The sequence below is a fragment of the Oncorhynchus gorbuscha genome, linkage group LG10 (assembly GCF_021184085.1).
Source record: "Oncorhynchus gorbuscha isolate QuinsamMale2020 ecotype Even-year linkage group LG10, OgorEven_v1.0, whole genome shotgun sequence".
Taxonomy (NCBI): domain Eukaryota; kingdom Metazoa; phylum Chordata; class Actinopteri; order Salmoniformes; family Salmonidae; genus Oncorhynchus; species Oncorhynchus gorbuscha.
The window spans coordinates 93,860,810-93,886,092 of record NC_060182.1 but is presented as its reverse complement, the minus strand read 5'-3'; the positions used below and the strand labels follow the sequence as shown (position 1 = coordinate 93,886,092).

The following is a 25,283-nucleotide window of genomic DNA, read 5'->3' as shown; positions in this document are numbered from 1 at the left end:
CCCCCTCTCTAAAGCCCCTCCCCTCCCAGTCTAAAGCCCCCCCCCTCTCTAAAGCCCCTCCCCTCCCAGTCTAAAGCCCCTCCCCCCCCCCTAAAGCCCCCCCCTCCCAGTCTAAAGCCCCTCCCCTCCCAGTCTAAAGCAGTCATTTCAGGAAGCAATTTTAAATTAAAATTCCAGAAATTGGAGAACTTTGAAATAAATAACTTCTACTGTTCAGTTAAAGTCATTAAGAAAACAACACTTTAAAAAAAATGTATTTTTAAATGAGTGAATTGTCATTTCTGTTTACTTCCTGAATTGAGTGCCCCTCAATTCAAATTGAACCCAACCCGACCCTCTACCAACAGGGCACTAAATATTCAAACCCACATTACAACCCAACCCGACCCTCTACCAACAGGGCACTAAATATTCAAACCCACATTACAACCCAACCCGACCCTCTACCAACAGGGCACTAAATATTCAAACCCACATTACAACCCAACCCGACCCTCTACCAACAGGGCACTAAATATTCAAACCCACTACAACCCAACCCGACCCTCTACCAACAGGGCACTAAATATTCAAACCCACATTACAACCCAACCCGACCGTCTACCAACAGGGCACTAAATATTTAAACCCACATTACAACCCAACCCGACCCTCTACCAACAGGGCACTAAATATTCAAACCCACATTACAACCCAACCCGACCCTCTACCAACAGGGCACTAAATATTCAAACCCACATTACAACCCAACCCGACCCTTTACCAACAGGGCACTAAATATTCAAACCCACTACAACCCAACCCGACCCTCTACCAACAGGGCACTAAATATTCAAACCCACATTACAACCCAAACCTACCAACAGGGCACTAAATATTCAAACCCACATTACAACCCAACCCGTCTACCAACAGGGCACTAAAATTCAAACCCACATTTAAACCCACATTACAACCCAACCCCCGACCCTCTACCAACAGGGCACTAAATATTCAAACCCACATTACAACCCAACCCGACCCTCTACCAACAGGGCACTAAATATTCAAACCCACATTACAACCCAACCCGACCCTCTACCAACAGGGCACTAAATATTCAAACCCAACCCATCTACCAACAGGGCACTAAATATTCAAACCCACATTACAACCCAACCCTCTACCAACAGGGCACTAAATATTCAAACCCACATTACAACCCAACCCGACCCTCTACCAACAGGGCACTAAATATTCAAACCCACATTACAACCCAACCCGACCCTCTACCAACAGGGCACTAAATATTCAAACCCACATTACAACCCAACCCGACCCTCTACCAACAGGGCACTAAATATTCAAACCCACATTACAACCCAACCCGACCCTCTACCAACAGGGCACTAAATATTCAAACCCACATTACAACCCAACCCGACCCTCTACCAACAGGGCACTAAATATTCAAACCCACATTACAAGCCCATGGTGGCTGTGGATTCAAAGAGGCAGTACTTGACGTCTCGGGAAGGTACCACGATGCTAACAGCAGCCACTTTGTACACTTGCCTTGAATCATAGTGAAATATAAGAGTATTTCAGGCAATAATGGTCGTAATGTGTACCTCCAGATAAAAGCCTTATGATGTGATGCCCAATGACATTGAGTTTCCTTCAAAACTCAGTACTGTGTGTTTGTATGTGTGTGTTTGTGTGTGTGTGTGTGTGCTCTTTTAGAACCGATCAAAACTCTGTACGTCAACGTCCTAATGACCTCAACAAAGTCCCACGCACACAGACACGGACACAGACAAAGACACAGACACACAGACACACAGACACACAGACACACACACACACACACACACACACACACACACACACACACACACACACACACACACACACACACACACACACACACACACACACACACACACACACACACACACACACACACACACACACACACACACACACACACACACACACACACACACACACACACACACACACACACACACACACACACACACACACACACACACACACACACACACACACACACACACACACAGAAGACGCTTGGTCCTCTCCCAGACTGACAGTCGGTCATGTAGAGACCACAAACATAAAGAAAAGCCAGAATGTCTCATTAATAAGAAAGAAGGAGAATAATTAACATGCATGTTTTACAGAAATCAAAAATCCATTAAGGGGAGAAAAAAAAGAAGAAACTGCTTTTAAAAAATCTTATTTGGTCTGACGGGGGAAGAAAATGAACGACACAGCCATTTACCTTCAATTTAGACAACCTTCCGGTCGGAGACCCATCTCTCTCTGTGTGTGTGTGTGTGTGTGTGTGTGTGTGTGTGTGTGTGTGTGTGTGTGTGTGTGTGTGTGTGTGTGTGTGTGTGTGTGTGTGTGTGTGTGTGTGTGTGTGTGTGTGTGTGTGTGTGTGTGTGTGTGTGTGTGTGTGTGTGTGTGAATCGTGTCTGTATTGCTCCCAGCTTAATGCATAGTGTATGAATCAGGATGTAGAAAGGTAATCTAATTACCATAAACGAAGGTCATTTGTACCATAACAGCTAAAACCATTACCAATAGGAAGAATGGATAGATGGTCATTTAAAGAAATACAAAGAATTGGAGAGAGGGAGGAGAGAGGAGGGAGGGAGGGAGGGAGGGAGGGAGGGAGGAGGGAGGAGGGAGGGAGGAGGGAGGAGGGAGGGACGGTGGGAGAGGGGGAGGGAGGGAGGGAGGAGGGTGGGAGAGGGGGAGGAGGGAGGGACGGAGGGAGGAGGGAGAGAGGGAGGAGAGAGGGAGGGAGGAGGGGAGAGAGGGAGGAGGGAGGGAGGGACGGTGGGGGAGAGAGGGAGGGACGGTGGGAGAGGGGGAGGAGGGAGGGAGGGACGGTGGGAGAGAGGGAGGGACGGTGGGAGAGAGGGAGGAGGGAGGGACGGTGGGAGAGAGGGAGGAGGGAGGGACGGTGGGAGAGGGGGAGGAGGGAGGGGAGGGACGGTGGGAGAGGGAGGGACGGTGGGAGGGAGGGAGGGACGGTGGGAGAGAGGGAGGGAGGGACGGTGGGGAGAGAGGGAGGAGGGAGGGACGGTGGGAGAGAGGGAGGAGGGAGGGAGGGACGGTGGGAGAGAGGGAGGGAGGGAGGGACGGTGGGAGAGAGGGAGGAGGGAGGGAGGGACGGGGGAGAGAGGGAGGGAGGGAGGGACGGTGGGAGAGAGGGAGGAGGGAGGGACGGTGGGAGAGGGAGGGGAGAGAGGGAGGAGGGAGGGAGGGACGGTGGGGAGAGAGGGAGGAGGGAGGGAGGGACGGTGGGAGAGAGGGAGGGGAGAGGGAGGGAGGAGGGGAGGGAGGGACGGTGGGAGAGAGGGAGGAGGGAGGGAGGGACGGTGGGAGAGAGAGGAGGGAGGGACGGTGGGAGAGAGGGGGAGGAGGGAGGGACGGTGGGAGAGAGGGAGGAGGGAGGGAGGGAGAGGGGGTGGGAGAGGGACGGTGGGAGGAGGGGAGGGAGGGACGGTGGGAGAGAGGGAGGAGGAGGGAGGGACGGTGAGAGAGGGGGAGGGAGGGAGAGGGAGGAGGGAGGGAGGGACGGTGGGAGAGAGGGAGGAGGGAGGGACGGTGGGAGAGAGGGAGGGAGGGAGGGACGGTGGGAGGTGGGAGAGTGGGAGGAGGGAGGAGGGAGGGACGGTGGGAGAGAGGGAGGAGGGGGGAGGGACGGTGGGAGAGAGGGAGGGAGGGACGGAGGGGAGAGAGGGAGGAGAGGGAGGGACGGTGGGGAGAGAGGGAGGAGGGAGGGACGGTGGGAGAGAGGGAGGAGGGGGAGGGACGGTGGGAGAGAGGGAGGGGGAGGGACGGTGGGAGAGAGGGAGGAGGGAGGGACGGTGGGGGAGAGGGAGGGAGGAGGGAGGGAGGGAGGGAGGGGGAGGGACGGGGGAGGGAGGAGAGGGACGGTGGGTGGGAGGGAGGGAGGGACGGTGGGAGAGAGGGAGGAGGGAGGGAGGGGACGGTGGGGGAGAGAGGGAGGACGGTGGGGGAGGGAGGGACGGTGGGAGAGAGGGAGGGAGGGACGGTGGGAGAGAGGGAGGAGGGAGGGACGGTGGGAGAGAGGGAGGGAGGGAGGGAGGGAGGGACGGTGGGAGAGAGGGGAGGAGGGAGGGAGGGACGGTGGGGAGAGAGGGAGGGAGGGAGGGAGGGAGGGACGGTGGGAGAGAGGGAGGAGGGAGGGACGGTGGGAGAGAGGGAGGGACGGTGGGGAGAGGGAGAGGGAGGGACGGTGGGAGAGAGGGAGGGACGGTGGGAGAGAGGGAGGGAGGGAGGGAGGGACGGTGGGAGGGGAGAGAGGGAGGAGGGAGGGAGGGACGGTGGGTGGGAGAGAGGGGGAGAGACGGTGGAGGAGAGAGGGACGGTGGGAGAGAGGGAGGGACGGTGGGGGGAGAGGGAGGGGGAGGAGGGGGAGGGACGGTGGGAGAGGGGAGGGAGGGAGGGACGGTGGGAGAGGGGGAGGAGGGAGGGACGGTGGGAGAGGGAGGGAGGGAGGAGGGAGGGACGGTGGGAGAGAGGGAGGAGGGAGGGACGGTGGGAGAGAGGAGAGGGACGGTGGGGAGGGAGGGAGGGACGGTGGGAGAGGGGGAGGGAGGGACGGTGGGAGAGGGGAGGGAGGGACGGTGGGAGAGAGGGAGGGAGGGAGGGACGGTGGGAGAGGAGGGAGGGAGGGACGGTGGGAGAGAGGGAGGGAGGGACGGTGGGAGGAGGGAGGGAGGGACGGTGGGGGAGAGAGGGAGGGAGGGAGGGTGGGAGAGAGGGAGGAGGGAGGGACGGTGGGAGAGAGGGAGGAGGGAGGGAGGGACGGTGGGAGAGAGGAGGAGGGAGGGACGGTGGGGGAGGGAGGGAGGGACGGTGGGAGAGAGGGAGGAGGGAGGGAGGGACGGTGGGGAGAGAGGGAGGAGAGAGGGAGGAGAGAGGGAGGAGAGAGGGAGGGACGGTGGGAGAGAGGGAGGAGGGAGGGAGGGACGGTGGGAGAGAGGGAGGAGGGAGGGAGGGACGGTGGGAGAGAGGGAGGAGAGAGGGGGAGGGAGAGGAGGGAGGAGGGAGGGAGGGACGGTGGGAGGAGGGAGAGGGAGGAGGGAGGGAGGGACGGTGGGAGAGAGGGAGGAGGGAGGGAGGGAGGGGGGGGAGGGACGGGGAGAGAGGGGGAGGGAGGGACGGTGGGGGAGGGAGGGAGGGACGGGGGAGAGAGGGAGGAGGGAGGGACGGTGGGAGAGAGGAGAGGAGGGAGGGACGGAGGGAGGGACGGGGGGGAGGGAGGGTGGGGAGGGAGGGGGAGGAGGGGGAGGGAGGGACGGTGGGAGAGAGGGAGGAGGGAGGGACGGTGGGAGGAGGGGGAGGGAGGGACGGTGGGGGAGGGAGGAGGGAGGGAGGGACGGTGGGAGAGAGGAGGGAGGGACGGTGGGAGAGAGGGAGGGAGGGGGGAGGGACGGGGAGGAGGGAGGGAGGGACGGTGGGAGAGAGGGAGGAGGGAGGGAGGGACGGGGGAGAGGGAGGAGGGAGGGAGGGACGGTGGGAGAGAGGGAGGAGGGAGGGGAGGGAGAGAGGGAGGGACGGGGGGAGAGAGGGAGGAGGGAGGGAGGGACGGTGGGGAGAGAGGAGGAGGGAGGGAGGGACGGTGGGAGAGAGGGAGGAGGGAGGGAGGGACGGTGGGAGAGAGGGAGGGAGGGACGGTGGGAGAGAGGGAGGGGGAGGAGGGACGGTGGGAGAGGGGGAGGGAGGGACGGTGGGGAGAGGGAGGGAGGGACGGTGGGGAGAGGGGGAGGGAGGGACGGTGGGAGAGAGGGAGGAGGGAGGGACGGTGGGAGAGAGGGAGGAGGGAGGGACGGTGGGGAGAGAGGGAGGAGGGAGGGACGGTGGGGAGAGGGAGGAGGGAGGGACGGGAGAGGGGGAGGGAGGGACGGTGGGGAGAGGGAGGGAGGGACGGTGGGAGAGAGGGGGAGGGAGGGACGGTGGGAGAGAGGAGGGAGGGACGGTGGGAGAGAGGGAGGGAGGGACGGTGGGAGGAGGGGAGGGAGGGACGGGGGAGGAGGGGGAGGGAGGGACGGTGGGAGAGAGGGAGGGAGGGACGGTGGGAGAGAGGGAGGGAGGGACGGTGGGAGAGGGAGGGAGGGAGGGAGGGACGGAGGGAGAGAGGGGGAGGGAGGGACGGTGGGAGAGAGGGAGAGGGAGGGAGGGACGGTGGGGAGAGAGGGGGAGGGAGGGAGGGAGAGGGAGGGAGACGGAGGGGAGGAGGGAGGGACGGTGGGAGAGGGGAGGAGGGACGGTGGGAGAGGGGTGGGGACGGAGGGAGAGAGGGGAGGGAGGGACGGTGGGAGAGAGGAGGAGGGAGGGACGGTGGGGGAGAGGGGGACGGTGGGGAGGGAGGAGGGACGGTGGGAGAGAGGGAGGGAGGGAGGGAGGTGGGAGAGACGGTGGGAGGAGGGAGGGAGGGACGGTGGGAGAGAGGGAGGAGGAGGAGGGAGGGACGGTGGGGAGAGGAGGGAGGAGGGAGGGAGGGGGACGGTGGGGGAGAGAGGGAGGGGGGAGGAGGAGGAGAGGGAGGGAGAGGAGGGAGGGACGGTGGGAGAGAGGGAGGAGGGAGGGAGGGACGGTGGGAGAGAGGGAGGAGGGAGGGAGGGACGGTGGGAGAGAGGGAGGAGAGAGGGAGGAGAGAGGGAGGAGGAGGGAGGGACGGTGGGGAGAGAGGGGGAGGAGGGAGGGACGGTGGGAGAGAGGGAGGAGGGAGGGACGGTGGGGAGAGAGGGGGAGGGAGGGACGGTGGGGGAGAGAGGGAGGAGGGAGGGAGGGACGGTGGGAGAGAGGGAGGAGGGAGGGACGGTGGGAGAGAGGGGGAGGGAGGGACGGTGGGAGAGAGGGAGGAGGGAGGGACGGTGGGAGAGAGGGAGGAGGGAGGGACGGTGGGAGAGAGGGAGGAGGGAGGGACGGTGGGAGAGAGGGAGGGAGGGACGGTGGGAGAGACGGTGGGGGGAGGAGGGAGGGACGGTGGGAGAGAGGGAGGAGGGAGGGACGGTGGGGGAGGGAGGGAGGGACGGTGGGAGAGAGGGAGGGACGGGAGAGAGGGGGAGGGAGGGGGACGGTGGGAGAGAGGGAGGAGGGAGGGAGGGACGGTGGGGAGAGGGGGAGGGAGGGACGGTGGGAGAGAGGGAGGGAGGGACGGTGGGAGAGGGAGGGGGGGGAGGGAGGGAGGGACGGAGGGAGGGGAGGAGGGGGAGGGACGGTGGGGAGAGAGGGGGAGGGAGGGACGGTGGGAGAGGGAGGAGGGAGGGAGGGACGGTGGGAGAGAGGGAGGGAGGGACGGTGGGAGAGAGGGGGGGAGGGAGGGACGGTGGGAGAGAGGGAGGAGGAGGGAGGGACGGTGGGGAGAGGGAGGAGGGAGGGAGGGACGGTGGGAGAGGGGGGGGGAGGGACGGTGGGAGAGGGGAGGGAGGGAGGGACGGTGGGAGAGAGGGAGGAGGGAGGGACGGTGGGAGAGGGGGAGGGAGGGACGGTGGGGAGAGAGGGAGGAGGGAGGGACGGTGGGAGAGGGGGAGGGAGGGACGGTGGGAGAGGGAGGAGGGAGGGACGGTGGGAGAGAGGGAGGGAGGGACGGTGGGGAGAGGGAGGAGGGAGGGACGGTGGGAGAGAGGGGGAGGGAGGGACGGGGGGGAGGGGGAGGGAGGGACGGGGGGGAGGAGGGAGGGAGGGACGGTGGGAGAGAGGGACGGTGGGAGGGGGAGGGAGGGACGGTGGGAGAGAGGGAGGAGGGAGGGACGGGGACGGGGGGAGGGACGGTGGGGAGGGAGGGAGGGGGACGAGGGAGAGAGGGAGAGGGAGGGACGGTGGGAGAGAGGGAGGAGGGAGGGACGGTGGGAGAGGGGGAGGGGAGGGAGGGACGGTGGGAGAGAGGGAGGAGGGAGGGACGGTGGGAGAGGGGGAGGGAGGGACGGTGGGAGAGAGGGAGGGAGGGACGGTGGGAGAGAGGGAGGGAGGGACGGTGGGAGAGAGGGAGGAGGGAGGGACGGTGGGAGAGAGGGAGGAGGGAGGGAGGGGGGAGGGAGGTGGGAGGGAGTGGGAGAGGGGGAGGGAGGGTGGGAGAGAGGGAGGAGGGAGGGACGGTGGGAGAGGGAGGGAGGAGGGAGGGGACGGAGGGGAGAGAGGGGGAGGGAGGGACGGTGGGAGAGGGGGAGGGAGGGACGGTGGGAGAGAGGGGGGGGAGGGACGGTGGGAGAGGGGGAGGGAGGGAGGGACGGTGGGAGAGGGAGAGGGAGGGAGGGAGGGAGGGACGGTGGGAGAGGGGGAGGGAGGGAGGGTGGGGAGAGAGGGGAGGAGGGAGGGACGGTGGGAGAGAGAGGAGGAGGGAGGGACGGTGGGAGAGAGGGGGGGAGGGAGGGACGGTGGGAGAGGAGGGGGAGGGAGGGACGGTGGGAGAGAGGGGGGAGGGAGGGACGGTGGGAGAGAGGGAGGAGGGAGGGACGGTGGGGAGAGAGGGAGGGGAGGGAGGGTGGGAGAGAGGGAGGAGGGAGGGACGGTGGGGAGAGGGGGAGGGAGGGACGGTGGGAGAGAGGGGGAGGGAGGGACGGTGGGAGAGGGGGAGGGAGGGACGGGTGGGAGGAGGGAGGGAGGGACGGTGGGGAGAGAGAGGGGAGGGAGGGAGGGGGAGAGGGAGAGGGAGGGAGGGAGGGAGAGAGGGAGGAGGGAGGGAGGGACGGTGGGGAGAGGGAGGAGGGAGGGAGGGACGGTGGGAGAGGGGGAGGGAGGGAGAGAGGGAGGAGAGGAGGGACGGTGGGAGAGAGGGAGGGAGGGACGGTGGAGAGAGGGAGGGAGGGACGGTGGGAGAGGGGAGGAGGGAGGGACGGTGGGAGAGAGGGAGGGAGGGACGGGGGAGAGGAGGGAGGGAGGGAGGGGAGGAGGGGGACGGTGGGGAGAGAGGGAGGGAGGGACGGTGGGAGAGAGGGAGGGAGGGACGGTGGGGAGAGGGAGGGGAGGGAGGGACGGTGGGAGAGAGGGGGAGGGAGGGACGGTGGGAGAGAGGGGGAGGGAGGGAGGGACGGGGGAGGAGGGAGGAGGGAGGGACGGTGGGAGAGAGGGGGGAGGGAGGGACGGGGGAGAGAGGGAGGGAGGGACGGTGGGAGAGAGGGAGGGAGGGAGGGGGAGGGGAGAGGGGAGGGAGGGACGGTGGGGAGGGGGAGGAGGGAGGGACGGTGGGAGAGGGAGGGAGGGAGGGACGGTGGGGAGGGAGGGAGGGGGAGGGAGGGACGGTGGGAGAGGGGGAGGGAGGGACGGTGGGAGAGGGGGAGGGAGGGACGGTGGGAGAGAGGGGAGGGAGGGACGGTGGGGAGAGGGGGGGAGGGAGGGACGGTGGGAGAGAGGGGAGGGAGGGAGGGACGGTGGGAGAGGGAGGGAGGGAGGGACGGGGGAGAGAGGGAGGGGAGGGACGGAGGGGAGAGGGAGGAGGGGAGGGAGAGAGGGTGGGAGAGGGGGAGGGAGGGACGGTGGGAGGGAGAGAGGGAGGGACGGTGGGAGAGAGAGGAGGGAGGGAGGGACGGTGGGAGAGAGGGAGGGAGGAGGGAGGGGAGGGACGGGGAGGGGAGGGAGGAGAGAGGGAGGGACGGTGGGAGAGAGGGAGGAGGGAGGGACGGGGAGAGAGGGGAGAGAGAGGGAGGGAGGGAGGGACGGTGGGGAGAGGGAGGAGGGAGGGACGGTGGGGAGAGGGGGAGGGAGGGAGGGACGGTGGGGAGAGAGGGAGGAGGGAGGGACGGTGGGAGAGAGGGAGGAGGGAGGGACGGTGGGAGAGGGGGAGGAGGGAGGGACGGGGGGAGAGGGAGGGAGGGAGGGACGGTGGGAGAGAGGGAGGAGGGAGGGACGGTGGGAGAGAGGAGGGAGGGAGGGACGGTGGGAGAGAGGGAGGAGGGAGGGACGGTGGGAGAGGGGGAGGGAGGGACGGTGGGAGAGGGAGGGAGGGAGGGACGGTGGGAGAGAGGGAGGAGGGAGGGACGGTGGGAGAGAGGGAGGAGGGAGGGAGGGACGGTGGAGAGAGGGAGGAGGGGAGAGGGGGAGGGAGGGACGGTGGGAGAGAGGGAGAGGGAGGGACGGTGGGAGAGGGAGAGAGGGACGGTGGGAGGAGGGGGAGGGACGGTGGGGAGAGGAGAGGGAGGGAGGGAGAGGAGGAGGGGAGGGACGGTGGGGGAGAGGGAGGGACGGTGGGAGAGAGGGGGAGGGACGGTGGGAGAGGGGGAGGGAGGGAGGGACGGTGGGGAGAGGGAGGAGGGAGGGACGGTGGGAGAGAGGGGGAGGGAGGGACGGTGGGGAGAGAGGAGGGAGGGAGGGTGGGAGAGAGGGAGTGGGAGAGGGGGAGGGAGGGACGGTGGGAGAGAGGGAGGAGGGAGGGACGGTGGGGAGAGGGAGGGAGGGACGGTGGGAGAGGGGGAGGAGGGACGGGGAGAGGGAGGAGGGAGGGACGGTGGGAGAGAGGGAGGGAGGGAGGGAGGGGGGAGGGACGGTGGGGGAGGGAGGGAGGGGGGAGAGAGGGAGGAGGGAGGGACGGTGGAGAGAGGGAGGGAGGAGGGAGGGACGGGGGGGAGGTGGGGGAGGGAGGGACGGACGGGGGAGAGGGGGAGGGAGGGACGGTGGGGAGAGGGAGAGGGAGGGACGGTGGGAGAGAGGGAGGGACGGTGGGAGAGAGGGAGGAGGGAGGGACGGTGGGGAGAGGGGGAGGGAGGGATGGTGGGAGAGAGGGAGGGAGGGACGGTGGGAGAGGGAGGGACGGTGGGGAGGGAGGGAGGGACGGTGGGAGAGAGGGAGGAGGGAGGGAGAGAGGGAGGAGGGAGGGACGGTGGGAGAGAGGGGGGGAGGGAGGGACGGTGGGAGAGGGGGAGGGAGGGACGGTGGGAGAGAGGGAGGAGGGAGGGACGGTGGGAGAGGGGAGGGAGGGAGGGACGGGGGAGAGAGGGAGGAGGGAGGGACGGTGGGAGAGGGGGAGGGAGGGACGGGGGAGAGGGAGGAGGGAGGGACGGTGGGAGAGGGGGAGGGAGGGACGGTGGGGAGAGAGGAGGAGGGAGGGACGGTGGGGAGAGAGGGGGAGAGAGGGAGGGGAGGGAGGGACGGTGGGGAGAGGGGGAGGGAGGGACGGTGGGAGAGAGGGAGGGAGGGACGGTGGGAGAGAGGGGGAGGGAGGGGAGGGACGGTGGGAGAGAGGGAGGGAGGGACGGTGGGGAGGGAGGAGAGGGAGGGACGGTGGGAGAGAGGGGGAGGGAGGGACGGTGGGAGAGGGGGAGGGAGGGACGGTGGGGAGAGGGACGGGGGGGGAGGGAGGGACGGTGGGAGAGAGGGGGAGGGGAGGGAGGGACGGTGGGAAAGAGGGAGGGAGGGACGGTGGGAGGAGAGAGGAGGGAGGGACGGTGGGAGAGGGGGAGGGAGGGAGGGACGGTGGGGAGAGAGGGAGGGAGGGACGGTGGGAGAGAGGGAGGGAGGGACGGTGGGAGAGGGGGAGGGAGGGACGGTGGGAGGAGGGAGGAGGGGGAGAGAGGGAGGGAGGGAGGGACGGTGGGAGAGAGGGGGAGGGAGGGAGGGACGGTGGGGAGAGAGGGAGGGAGGGACGGTGGGGGAGACGGTGGGAGGAGGGAGGACGGTGGGAGAGGGGGAGGGAGGGACGGTGGGAGAGGGGAGGGAGGGACGGTGGGAGAGGGGACGGTGGGGAGGGAGGGAGGGACGTGGGGAGAGGGAGGGAGGGACGGTGGGGGAGGGAGGGACGGTGGGAGAGGGGGGAGGGAGGGAGGGGACGGTGGGAGAGGGGAGGGAGGGACGGTGGGGAGAGGGGGAGGGAGGGAGGGACGGTGGGAGAGAGGGAGGGAGGGACGGTGGGAGGGACGGTGGGGGAGGAGGGACGGTGGGAGAGGGAGGGAGGAGGGAGGGATGGTGGGAGAGAGGGAGGGAGGGACGGTGGGAGAGGGGGATGTGGGGAGGGAGGGACGGTGGGAGAGGGGGATGTGGGAGGGAGGGACGGTGGGAGAGAGGGAGGGAGGGACGGTGGGGAGGGGAGAGGGGGAGGAGGGAGGGAGGGACGGTGGGAGAGAGGGAGGGAGGGACGGTGGGAGAGGGGGAGGAGGGAGGGAGGAGGGGTGGGGGAGGAGGGAGGAGGGAGGGATGGTGGGAGAGGGGGATGGGGGAGGGAGGGATGGTGAGAGAGGAGGAGGGATGGTGGGAGAGGGGGAGGAGGGAGGGAGGGAGGGATGGTGGGAGACGAGGGAGGAGGGAGGGAGGTATGGTGGGAGAGGGGGATGTGGGAGGGAGGGATGGTGGGAGAGGGGGAGGAGGGAGGGAGGGAGGGATGGTGGGAGAGGAGGGAGGAGGGAGGGAGGTATGGTGGGAGAGGGGGATGTGGGAGGGAGGGACGGTGGGGAGAGGGGAGGAGGGAGGGAGGGACGGTGGGTGAGAGGGAGGAGGGAGGGAGGGATGGTGGGAGAGGGGGAGGAGGGAGGGAGGGACGGTGGGAGAGAGGGAGGGAGGGACGGTGGGAGAGAGGGAGGAGGGAGGGAGGGACGGTGGTAGAGGGGAGGAGGGAGGAGGGATGGTGGGAGAGGGGGAGGAGGGAGGTGGGGTGAGGTAGAGATGGAGAGGAAGGGATGGGGGAGGGAGGGAGGTGTTGACAGTTTGTCTTCCTCACAGGGAGGTAATTGGGTTCACACACACACACACACACACACACACACACACACACACACACACACACACACACACACACACACACACACACACACACACACACACACACACACACACACACACACACACACACACACACACACACACACACACACACACACACACACACACACACATTCTATCCTTCGAATTCAGTGACAGAAAGTATTTAAAAAATGTAAGTCCCAAACCTTAACCCTTAACCCTTAACCCTTAACCCTTAACCCTTAACCCTTAACCCTTAACCCTTAACCCTTAACCCTTAACCCTTAACCCTTAACCCTTAACCCTTAACCCTTAACCCTTAACCCTTAACCCTTAACCTTATCCATTTAGAGTTAATACATAAACTTAAACCTTAAACACTTAGAAATGTTGACTTTTGAGAAACATGGATAAACGTCTAAATGTGAAGTGAGACTGTGAGATCAGGTAGAGAGACCGAAGAAACAACATTTACATATCTACTTTCTATCGCCGTGTTTTACACAGAATTGCTACTTCAAGGTACTTTTAGTATGAGAACTATTCGGTGGAGGAGACCATCTTGAAACCAGGACTTCATTCATCATTCTCTTCCTGGGGAATACAGATACAGATACATGTCAATAAGAAAACAGAATTACTGTACCAGAGAGGACGTGTGTCACAAAACACAGATTATGACGGGGTAGAAGGATGGAGGGATAGAAGGATGGAGGGGTAGAAGGATGGAGGGGTAGAAGGATGGAGGGATAGAAGGATGGAGGGGTAGAAGGATGGAGGGGTAGAAGGATGGAGGGATAGAAGGATGGAGGGATAGAAGGATGGAGGGGTAGAAGGATTGAGGGGTAGAAGGATGGAGGGGTAGAAGGATGGAGGGATAGAAGGATGGAGGGGTAGAAGGATGGAGGGATAGAAGGATGGAGGGGTAGAAGGATGGAGGGGTAGAAGGATGGAGGGATAGAAGGATGGAGGGATAGGAAGGATGGAGGGGTAGAAGGATGGAGGATAGAAGGGAGGGGTAGAAGGATGGAGGGATAGAAGAAGGATGGATGGGGTAGAAGGATGGAGGGATAGGGATAGGGAAGGATGGAAGGGTAGAATGGATGGAGGGGTAGAAGGATGGAGGGGTAGAAGGATGGAGGGGTAGAAGGATGGAGGGATAGAAGGATGGAGGGGTAGAAGGATGGGAGGGAGGGATGGAGGGAAGAAATGGAGGGTAGAAGGATGGAGGGGTAGAAGGATGGAGGGGTAGAAGGATGGAGGGATAGAAGGATGGAGGGATAGAAGGATGGATGGGGTAGAAGGATGGAGGGGTAGAAGGATGGAGGGATAGAAGGATGGAGGGGTAGAAGGATGGAGGGGTAGAAGGATGGAAGGGTAGAAGGATGGAGGGGTAGAAGGATGGAGGGGTAGAAGGATGGAGGGGTAGAAGGATGGAGGGGTAGAAGGATGGAGGGATAGAAGGATGGAGGGGTAGAAGGATGGAGGGGTAGAAGGATGGAGGGGTAGAAGGATGGAGGGGTAGAAGGATGGAGGGATAGAAGGATGGAGGGGTAGAAGGATGTTGTACGAGGTAAGGTCAGATCTGAGGAGCCATTTCCCCAGACTGGGGGAGAGATGCCCAGTACGAGTGATGGGGTACAGGAGGGGGTTGAGGTGGGGCTAGTCTCCCAGGTCGTGGAGGAGATGCCCAGTACGAGTGATGGGGTACAGTAGGGGGTTGAGGTGGGGCTAGTCTCCCAGGGAGTAGAAGAGATGCCCAGTACGAGTGATGGGGTACAGGAGGGGGTTGAGGTGGGGCTAGTCTCCCAGGTCGTGGAGGAGATGCCCGGAATGAGTGATGAGATGCAAGTGGGGAGTGTTGAGAGGGATGAGGCAGAGGGTAGTCAGGGGTCTGTAGCGTAGGTTGAGGAGGATCAGGAGAAAGATATGGATATCTCTCCTGAAATGATATCAGCTGGCTGGCTACAACTCCATTTGCAATTTAGAGGAGGTAAATGGTTTCCTGGATCAGACTTTTGGGAAATCTGTCAAATTGGCAGATTTTGTTTTGATGTTGATACGTTTGTGAGGTCAGCTGTGGTGTTACAGAGGACTGTGGGGTTAAACTAGTTGAGGAAAGTGTTACTGCATGTCACAGCAGCTAAAGGTGGTGGGAAACGTGGTTCAGAGAAAATTAAAACAATGATGATGATCATGCCTCATTGGGTGTCTTTTTTATCTCTGGTTTCTCTGTGGTTTCTTCTACCTTTTCTTTTCTCTTTTCTACATGGAGGTACTAAGGGTTGGTTCTCTCAGTATGAATGGGGGAAGGGACAGGAATAAGAGGGCTTGGGTGTTAGAAGTAATAAAACAGAACAGGCTTAATGTAGTGTTTCTACAGAATGTATGCACACATGACTGTAAGTCGCTTTGGATAAAAGCGTCTGCTAAATGGCATATATTATTATATTATATGACACATAGTGATGAGGAAAATGAGGTTGACTGGGGTTTGTGGTGGGAGGGGCAGCATGTACTCAGTCAAGGTACTAATTTCAGTGCTGGGGTGGCCATCTTGTTTTCCTCAGGCTTAGGGGTGACTGTGGTTTCTACAACAGAGATTGTCAAGGGACGGGTTTTATTGGTCAAGGTGGGTGTTATGTTATGTTTTTATTAATATTTATATATATTTTTGTTATGTTTATGCTCCTAATGAGGGTACAGAGCGTATTGCTGTATTTGATCAAATAAAGGAAACCTTAAGACGGTGTGATCAAGAGGGGTGTATGGGGGTGAGGGCTGTGTGGGGGTGAGGGCTGTATGGGGGTGAGGGCTGTATGGGGTGAGGGCTGTATGAGGGTGAGGGCTGTATGGGGGTGAGGGCTGTATGGGGGTGAGGGCTGTATGGGGTGAGGGCTGTATGGGGGTGAGGGCTGTATGGGGGTGAGGGCTGTATGGGGGTGAGGGCTGTATGGGGTGAGGGCTGTATGGGGGTGAGGGCTGTATGGGGGTGAGGGCTGTATGGGGGTGAGGGCTGTATGGGGGTGGGGCTGTATGGGGGTGAGGGCTGTAGGGCTGTATGGGGGTGAGGGCTGTGTGGGGGTGAGGGCTGTATGTGGGTGAGGGCTGTATGGGGGTGAGGGCTGTGTGGAGGTGAGGGCTGTGTGGGGGTGAGGGCTGTATGGGGGGCTGTATGGGGGTGAGGGCTGTATGGGGGTGAGGGCTGTATGGGGGCTGTATTGGGGTGAGGGCTGTATGGGGGCTGTATGGGGGTGAGGGCTGTATGGGGGTGAGGGCTGTATGGGGGGCTGTATGGGGGTGAGGGCTGTATGGGGGTGAGGGCTGTATGGGGGTGAGGGCTGTATGGGGGGGGCTGTATGGGGGGGGGCTGTATGGGGGTGAGGGCTGTATGGGGGTGAGGGCTGTATGGGTGTGAGGGCTGTATGGGGTGAGGGCTGTATGGGGGTGAGGGCTGTGTGGGGGTGAGGGCTGTATGGGGGTGAGGGCTGTATGGGGGTGAGGGCTGTGTGGGGGTGAGGGCTGTGTGGGGGTGAGGGCTGTATGGGGGGGGCTGTATGGGGGTGAGGGCTGTATGGGGGTGAGGGCTGTATGGGGGGCTGTATTGGGGTGAGGGCTGTATGGGGGGCTGTATGGGGTGAGGGCTGTATGGGGGTGAGGGCTGTAGGGCTGGGGCTGTATGGGGGTGAGGGCTGTATGGGGGGCTGTATGGGGGTGAGGGCTGTATGGGGGGGGGCTGTATGGGGGGGGGCTGTATGGGGGTGAGGGCTGTATGGGGGGGCTGATGGGGGTGGGCTGTATGGGGGTGAGGGCTGTATGGGGTGAGGGCTGTATGGGGTGAGGGCTGTGTGGGGGTGAGGGCTGTATGGGGGCTGTATGGGGGTGAGGGCTGTATGGGGGGCTGTATGGGGGTGAGGGCTGTATGGGGGGCTGTATGGGGTGAGGGCTGTATGGGGCGAGGGCTGTATGGGGGGCTGTATGGGGGTGAGGGCTGTATGGGGGCTGTATGGGGGTGAGGGCTGTATGGGGGTGAGTGCTGTATGGGGGTGAGGGCTGTGTGGGGGTGAGGGCTGTATGGGGGTGAGGGCTGTATGGGGGTGCTGTATGGGGGCTGTATGGGGGCTGTATGGGGGTGATGGGGCTGATGGGGGCTGTATGGGGGGCTGTATGGGGGTGAGTGCTGTATGGGGGAGAGGGCTGTATGGGGGTGAGGGCTGTATGGGGGTGAGGGCTGTATGGGGTGAGGGCTGTGTGGGGGTGAGGGCTGTATGGGGGGCTGTATGGGGTGAGGGCTGTATGGGGGGCTGTATGGGGGCTGATGGGCTGTATGGGGGCTGTATGGGGGGCTGTAGGGGGGTATGGGGGAGGGCTGTATGGGGGGGCTGTATGGGGGTGAGGGCTGTATGTGGGTGAGGGCTGTATGGGGGTGAGGGCTGTATGGGGGTGAGGGCCGTATGGGGGTGAGGGCTGTATGGGGGGCTGTATGGGGGTGAGTGCTGTATGGGGGGCTGTATGGGGGTGAGGGCTGTATGGGGGGCTGTATGGGGGTGAGGGCTGTATGTGGGTGAGGGCTGTATGGGGGTGAGGGCTGTATGGGGGTGAGGGCCGTATGGGATGAGGGCTGTATGGGGGGCTGTATGGGGGTGAGGGCTGTATGGGGGCTGTATGGGGGTGAGGGCTGTATGGGGGTGAGGGCTGTATGGGGGTGAGGGCTGTATGGGGGGCTGTATGGGGGTGAGGGCTGTATGGGGGTGAGGGCTGTATGGGGGGCTGTATTGGGGCTGTATGGGGGTGAGGGCTGTATGGGGGCTGTATTGGGGCTGTATGGGGGGCTGTATGGGGGGGTTTTAGGGGGGGACTGGAAATGTACAGTGGATTTTACTGTTGATTGCACTGCTGAAGAACCTCACCAGACACTTGCCTGTTTTGCCTATTAACTGAGTTTGAGCTTTCTGATGTGTGGAGAGTAAGGAATGCAACAGTTAGGCAGTACACATGGCTAAACGTTAATGAAGGTCGTGCCAGCGCAGCAGGGTTAGACAGGTGGTATGTATCTGATCACTACTGTAGTAGGGTTGGAAGGTTAGACAGGTTGTATGTCTCTGATCACTACTGTAGTAGGGTTGGAAGGATAGACAGGTGGTATGTATCTGATCACTACTGTAGTAGGGTTGGAAGGTTAGACAGGTTGTATGTCTCTGATCACTACTGTAGTAGGGTTGGAAGGTTAGACAGGTGGTATGTATCTGATCACTACTGTAGTAGGGTTGGAAGGTTAGACAGGTGGTATGTCTCTGATCACTACTGTAGTAGGGTTGGAAGGTTAGACAGGTGGGTGGTATGTGGAAGGTTCTATCTGATCACTACTGTAGTAGGGTTGGAAGGTTAGACAGGTGGTATGTATCTGATCACTACTGTAGTAGGGTTGGAAGGTTAGACAGGTGGTATGTATCTGATCACTACTGTAGTAGGGTTGGAAGGTTAGACAGGTGGTATGTATCTGATCACTACTGTAGTAGGGTTGGAAGGTTAGACAGGTGGTATGTATCTGATCACTACTGTAGTAGGGTTGGAAGGTTAGACAGGTGGTATGTATCTGATCACTACTGTAGTAGGGTTGGAAGGTTAGACAGGTGGTATGTATCTGATCACTACTGTAGTAGGGTTGGAAGGTTAGACAGGTGGTATGTATCTGATCACTACTGTAGTAGGGTTGGTTAGACAGGTGGTATGTATCTGATCACTACTGTAGTAGGGTTGGAAGGTTAGACAGGTGGTATGTATCTGATCACTACTGTAGTAGGGTTGGAAGGTTAGACAGGTGGTATGTATCTGATCACTACTGTAGTAGGGTTGGAAGGTTAGACAGGTGGTATGTATCTGATCACTACTGTAGTAGGGTTGGAAGGTTAGACAGGTGGTATGTATCTGATCACTACTGTAGTAGGGTTGGAAGGTTAGACAGGTGGTATGTATCTCTGATCACACTAGACAGGTGGTATGTATGATCACTACTGTAGGGTTGGAAGGATAGACAGGTGGTATGTATCTGATCACTACTGTAGTAGGGTTGGAAGGTTAGACAGGTGGTATGTATCTGATCACTACTGTAGTAGGGTTGGAAGGTTAGACAGGTGGTATGTATCTGATCACTACTGTAGTAGGGTTGGAAGGTTAGACAGGTGGTATGTATCTGATCACTACTGTAGTAGGGTTGGAAGGTGTGATCTTACTCCTGTGGGTTTCTCTGATCATCATAATGTGTCTGTTGATATTTCATGGAGGGTTTCAAAAGGGAATTTTGAGTTCTTCAGACAATGGTGGGAGGTTCTTGAGACAATGGTGGGAGGTTCTTGAGACAATGGTGGGAGGTTCTTGAGACAATGGTGGGAGGTTCTTGAGACAATGGTGGGAGGTTCTTGAGACAATGGTGGGAGGTCCTTCAGACAATGGTGGGAGGTTCTTGAGACAATGGTGGGAGGTTCTTGAGACAATGGTGGGAGGTTCTTGAGACAATGGTGGGAGGTCCTTCAGACAATGGTGGGAGGTTCTCGAGACAATGGTGGAGGTTCTTGAGACAATGGTGGGAGGTTGGGAAGGCCCAAATACAACGCTTTAAAGGTGTACGAGGGGGCCTCCTCAGCTCGAGTCTATTGTGGGCAGGTCAGCTTCAGACGGGGTCCGCTCCATGGTTACCAGGGGGGCTTCAGACGGGGTCAGCTCCACGGTTACCAGGGGGGCTTCAGATGGGGTCTGCTCCACGGTTACCAGGGGGGCTTCAGACGGTGTCCGCTCCGCGGTTACCAGGGGGCTTCAGACGGGGTCTGCTCCACGGTTACCAGTGGGGCTTCAGACTGGGTCTGCTCCACGGTTACCAGGGGGCTTCAGATGGGGTCCACTCCACGGTTACCAGGGGGGCTTCAGACGGGGTCCACTCCACGGTTACCAGGGGGGCTTCAGATGGGGTCCACTCCACGGTTACCAGGGGGCTTCAGACTTGGCAGAGTGAGCCCACTGAAGAACAGCCAGACGAGTGGAAACAGGAAAACGAAAAGGAGGTTACTAGGGTCCACTCCACGGTTACCAGGGGGGCTTTAGATAGAGGGGTGTCCATTATGCATCTGGTACACCTGGACCCTCCTGTTGAAGAGGGGTGTCCATTATGCATCTGATACACCTGGATCCTACTGTTGGAGAGGGGTGTCCATTATGCATCTGATACACCTGGATCCTACTGTTGGAGAGGGATGTCCATTATGCATCTGATACACCTGAATCCTACTGTTGGAGAGGGGTGTCCATTATGCATCTGGTACACCTGGATCCTACTGTTGGAGAGGGGTGTCCATTATGCATCTGATACACCTGGATCCTACTGTTGGAGAGGGGTGTCCATTATGCATCTGATACACCTGAATCCTACTGTTGGGGAGGGGTGTCCATTATGCATCTGATACACCTGGATCCTACTGTTGGAGAGGGGTGTCCATTATGCATCTGATACACCTGGATCCTACTGTTGGGGAAGGGTTGCTGAGTCTGAAACTCTGGCACATCTGTTCTGACAGTGTCCCAGGTTGGTCAGGATGATTGACCTGATCACTAGCTGTTTCTCAGCTGTGGGAGAGGTTTTCTCTTCCCAGCTGTTTATATTTGGGATAAAGTACAGGTTTAGTCGAAGGTTCTCTTACTTAGCATTGTGTCAGGGGGCAGCTAAATTAGCAATTTGGAAGACAGGAAAGAACAGTATTCTGGGACAGGGGTCTGTGGAAGTGGTGGGAAAGCTGGAAGGGATGATGGCAGCAAGACTGAGGGCTGTTTATAGGTATATGGGGTATTCAGAGGCTGGTGCGTTTAGTTACTGTGGAGGAATATTTGGTGCTATGTTTAGTTACTGTGGAGGAAGATTTGGTGTTGTGTTTAGTTACTGTGGAGGAAGATTTGGTGCTATGTTTAAATACTGTGGAGGAAGATTTGGTGCTATGTTTAGTTACTGTGGAGGAAAATTTGGTGTTGTGTTTAGTTACTATGGAGGAAGATTTGGTGCTGTGTTTAGTTACTGTGGAGGAAGGTTTGGTGCTATGTTTAGTTACTGTGGAGGAAGATTTGGTGCTATGTTTAGTTACTGTGGAGGAAGATTTGGTGCTATGTTTAGTTACTGTGGAGGAAGATGTGGTGTTGTGTTTAGTTACTGTGGAGGAAGATGTGGTGTTGTGTTTTTAATTGATGTGTAACCATGGTTTTGGTAGAGTGTTTATTATGTTGTGGGTTCCCAGACCCAGTAAAGGTTATTTAAATCTCTGTCTCTGTCTCTCTCGGTCTCTGTCTCTCTCGGTCTCTCTCTCTCTGTCTCTGTCTCTGTCTCTCTTCCTCTCTGTCTCTCTCTCTCCCTCTCTCTCTGTCTCTCTCTCTCTCTCTCTCCCTCTCTCTCTCCCTCTCTCTCTCTCTCTCTCTCTCCCCCTCTCTCTTTCTCGCTGTCTCTCTCTGTCTCCGTCTCTGTCTCTCTCCCTCTGTCTCTCTCTCTCTTGGTCTCTCTCTCTCTCTCTCTCTCTCTCTCTCTCTCTCTCTCTCTCTCTCTCTCTCTCTCGTTCTCTCTGTCTCTCTCGGTCTCTGTCTCTCTCTGTCTCTCTCACTCTCACTCTCACTCATTTGGCCACTGATATCATACGTGATCATGTGAGATTAGTTTAAGACACACCTGAGACACACATACATACACACAAACACACACACACTGTGCGTACATAAATGTAGTCTCAGCAGATACGGGGTGTGTGTGTGTCTAAGCTGTCAGTTTAACACAGCCGTGTACTAATGCTACAGTCACAGTGGTTGTAGAGGTGTTTGTGTGTGTAGTTCAAAATCAAATCAAATTGTATTTGTCACATAAGCCGAATATAACAGTTGTTGACCCGCTAGCTGTCTGGAGCATATTGGACTGTTAGCTGAAGAGATCCATCGGCCAATTTCTTGGGCCACTATACACTATATATCTTATCTTGCCTATTGGACTGAACCCCTTGAGAACCCTACCTCTCTATCACAACTGGTCTGTTCCACGTAACACGCTTCAACAGAATATACTGGACAGGCAGGACCATACTGGACACACAGGACCATACTGGACACGCAGGACTATACTGGACACGCAGGACTATACTGGACACGCAGGACTAGACCCAGTGGACACGCAGGACTATACTGGACAGGCAGGACCATACTGGACACACAGGACCATACTGGACACGCAGGACCATACTGGACACGCAGGACCATACTGGACATGCAGGACTATACTGGACACGCAGGACCATACTGGACACGCAGGACCATACTGGACACGCAGGACCATACTGGACACGCAGGACCATACTGGACACACAGGACCATACTGGACATGCAGGACCATACTGGACACACAGGACTGTACTGGACACACAGGACCATACTGGACACACAGGACTATACTGGACACACAGGACCATACTGGACACGCAGGACCATACTGGATACGCAGGACCATACTGGACACACAGGACCATACTGGACATGCAGGACCATACTGGACACACAGGACTGTACTGGACACACAGGACTATACTGGACACACAGGACTATACTGGACACGCAGGACTAGACCCAGTGGACAGGCAGGACTAGACCCAGTGGACAGGCGGGACTAGTCCCAGTGGACAGTTAGGACTAGACCCAGTGGACAGGCAGGACGAGACCCAGTGGACAGGCAGGACGAGACCCAGTGGACAGGCAGGACTAGACCCAGTGGACAGGCAGGACTAGAACCAGTGGAGAGGCAGGACAAGACCCAGTGGACAGGCAGGACTAGACCCAATGGACAGGCAGGACTAGACCCAGTGGACAGGCAGGCAGGACTAGACCCTGTGGACAGGCAGGCAGGCAGGACGAGACCCTGTGGACAGGCAGGCAGGACTAGACCCAGTGGACAGGCAGGACTAGACCCAGTGGACAGGCAGGCAGGACTAGACCCAGTGGACAGGCAGGCAGGACTAGACCCAGTGGACAGGCAGGACTAGACCCAGTGGACAGGCAGGCAGGACTAGACCCAGTGGACAGGCAGGCAGGACTAGACCCAGTGGACAGACAGGCAGGACTAGACCCAGTGGACAGGCAGGACTAGACCCAGTGGACAGGCAGGACTAGACCCAGTGGACAGGCAGGACGAGACCCAGTGGACAGGCAGGACTAGAACCAGTGGAGAGGCAGGACAAGACCCAGTGGACAGGCAGGACTAGACCCAATGGACAGGCAGGACTAGACCCAGTGGACAGGCAGGCAGGACTAGACCCTGTGGACAGGCAGGCAGGACTAGACCCAGTGGACAGGCAAGAATAGACCCAGTGGACAGGCAGGACGAGACCCAGTGGACACGCAGGACTAGACCCAGTAGACAGGCAGGACTAGACCCAGTGGACAGGCAGGGCTAGACCCAGTGGACAGGCAGGCAGGACTAGACCCAGTGGACAGGCAGGACTAGACCCAGTGGACAGGCAGGACTAGACCCAGTGGACAGGCAGGACTAGACCCAGTGGACAGGCAGGACTAGACCCAGTGGACAGGCAGGACTAGACCCAGTGGACAGGCAGGACTAGACCCAGTGGACAGGCAGGACTAGACCCACGCGCACATGTGGTAGTAATTATGGTTCCGTTGACTTACAAAATATTTATTTACGTTTCCAACACACACACACACACACACACACACACACACACACACACACACACACACACACACACACACACACACACACACACACACACACACACACACACACACACACACACACACACACACACACACACACACAAAACAAAACACACACTCTCACAGTCTCCGTCAAACAGAAGTTTTTAATGTCCCTCATTCAATTAAAGTTGGAGTTGCCCCGGACTGGAGGGGCCAATAAGTCACGTATTGATATTATACAACCTGCTAATTACAGAGGCAATGAACTTTAATTAATGTCAAAGTGTGTGTGTGTGTATCTGTCCCTCTTGTTTAGTCAACCTCCAATCTCAAGCAATCTCTCTTGAGCACACAAACGCTCACCGTGTTGACATTTATAACTAGCATCTCAGCCCTAAAAGACACTAGCACTTTCAACCTGTGTAGGCTAGCATGGGTTAGCATTAACATTACTATCTCTAGATCAGCTACAACTCTCGCTCACTACTGTCAGAGGATCAAGACCTCAGCCCTCTCTCTCTCTCCTTCTCTCCCTCCGTTTCGGTCTCCCTCCTTTCCCTCCCTCTCCCTCTCTTTGTCTTCCCCGTCGCTCTTCCTCTCTCTCTTCCCCCTCCCCCTCCTGGTCTCCCCCCCTCTTACTCTCAAGGTCATTAATTCCTCTCATCTTTTCTGTCACTCCCAACTTTAACCTTGAAGTCAAACTGTGATCATCGCTGACTCTGCTGCCATCTACACACACACACACACACACACACACACACACACACACACACACACACACACACACACACACACACACACACACACACACACACACACACACACACACACACACACACACACACACACACACACACACACACACACACACACACACACACACACACAAACAGTGTTTAACTGCTGCTTGTTGAGTGTTTTTGTCACAGTTAAATCAGATCAGCATTAGGGCTGCTCATCAGATAAATACTGGCCTGGTGTGTGTGTGTGTGTGTGTGTGTGTGTGTGTGTGTGTGTGTGTGTGTGTGTGTGTGTGTGTGTGTGTGTGTGTGTGTGTGTGTGTGTGTGTGTGTGTGTGTGTGTGTGTGTGTGTGTGTGTGTGTGTGTGTGTGTGTGTGTGTGTGTGTGTGTGTGTGTGTGTGTGTGTGTGTGTGTGTGCTACTGTGATATTGGCTTTTCTGTCTCTGACCAGGGAGACGTAGAGAGCTCATCAGATAAATACTGGCCTGGTGTGTGTGTGTGTGTGTGTGTGTGTGTGTGTGTGTGTGTGTGTGTGTGTGTGTGTGTGTGTGTGTGTGTGTGTGTGTGTGTGTGTGTGTGTGTGTGTGTGTGTGTGTGTGTGTGTGTGTGTGTGTGTGTGTGTGTGTGTGTGTGTGGGTGTGTGCTACTGTGATATTGGCTTTTCTGTCTCTGACCAGGGAGACGTAGAGAGCATTCTGATTTGAGCGCCTGCGGACTGGTCTGCTTCTCTCTCACTCTCTCTGTGTGTTTCTAGTGCCATTGGTTGTCCTTGACAAAGTGATTCCGGATCCTAGATGGTCTTCCCTGGGCGCCATAGAAAGAGAATACTAGTTATACTAACTCCAGCGATATAATACTAGTTACTACTCGATACTACTAGATAACTCCAGCAATATAATACTAGTTACTACTCGATACTACTAGATAACTCCAGCATTATAATACTAGTTACTACTGTAGATAACTCCAGCATTATAATACTAGTTACTACTCGATACTACTAGATAACTCCAGCATTATAATACTAGTTACTACTGTAGATAACTCCAGCATTATAATACTAGTTACTACTCGATACTACTAGATAACTCCAGCATTATAAT

The 25,283-nt window shown here is 59.0% G+C and overlaps 1 protein-coding gene across 1 annotated transcript; it reads right to left on the bottom strand.

The window, feature by feature from the left end:
* Nucleotides 1-15,469: 15,469 nt before the first annotated feature.
* Nucleotides 15,470-17,711, bottom strand: LOC124046988 (proline-rich extensin-like protein EPR1). Its single transcript, XM_046367738.1, has 2 exons — nucleotides 17,708-17,711; nucleotides 15,470-17,409 (listed from the first exon to the last, which is right to left on the bottom strand). Exons 1-2 carry the CDS (start codon nucleotides 17,709-17,711, stop codon nucleotides 15,470-15,472), a joined length of 1,944 nt encoding a protein of 647 aa, XP_046223694.1.
* Nucleotides 17,712-25,283: the final 7,572 nt, after the last annotated feature.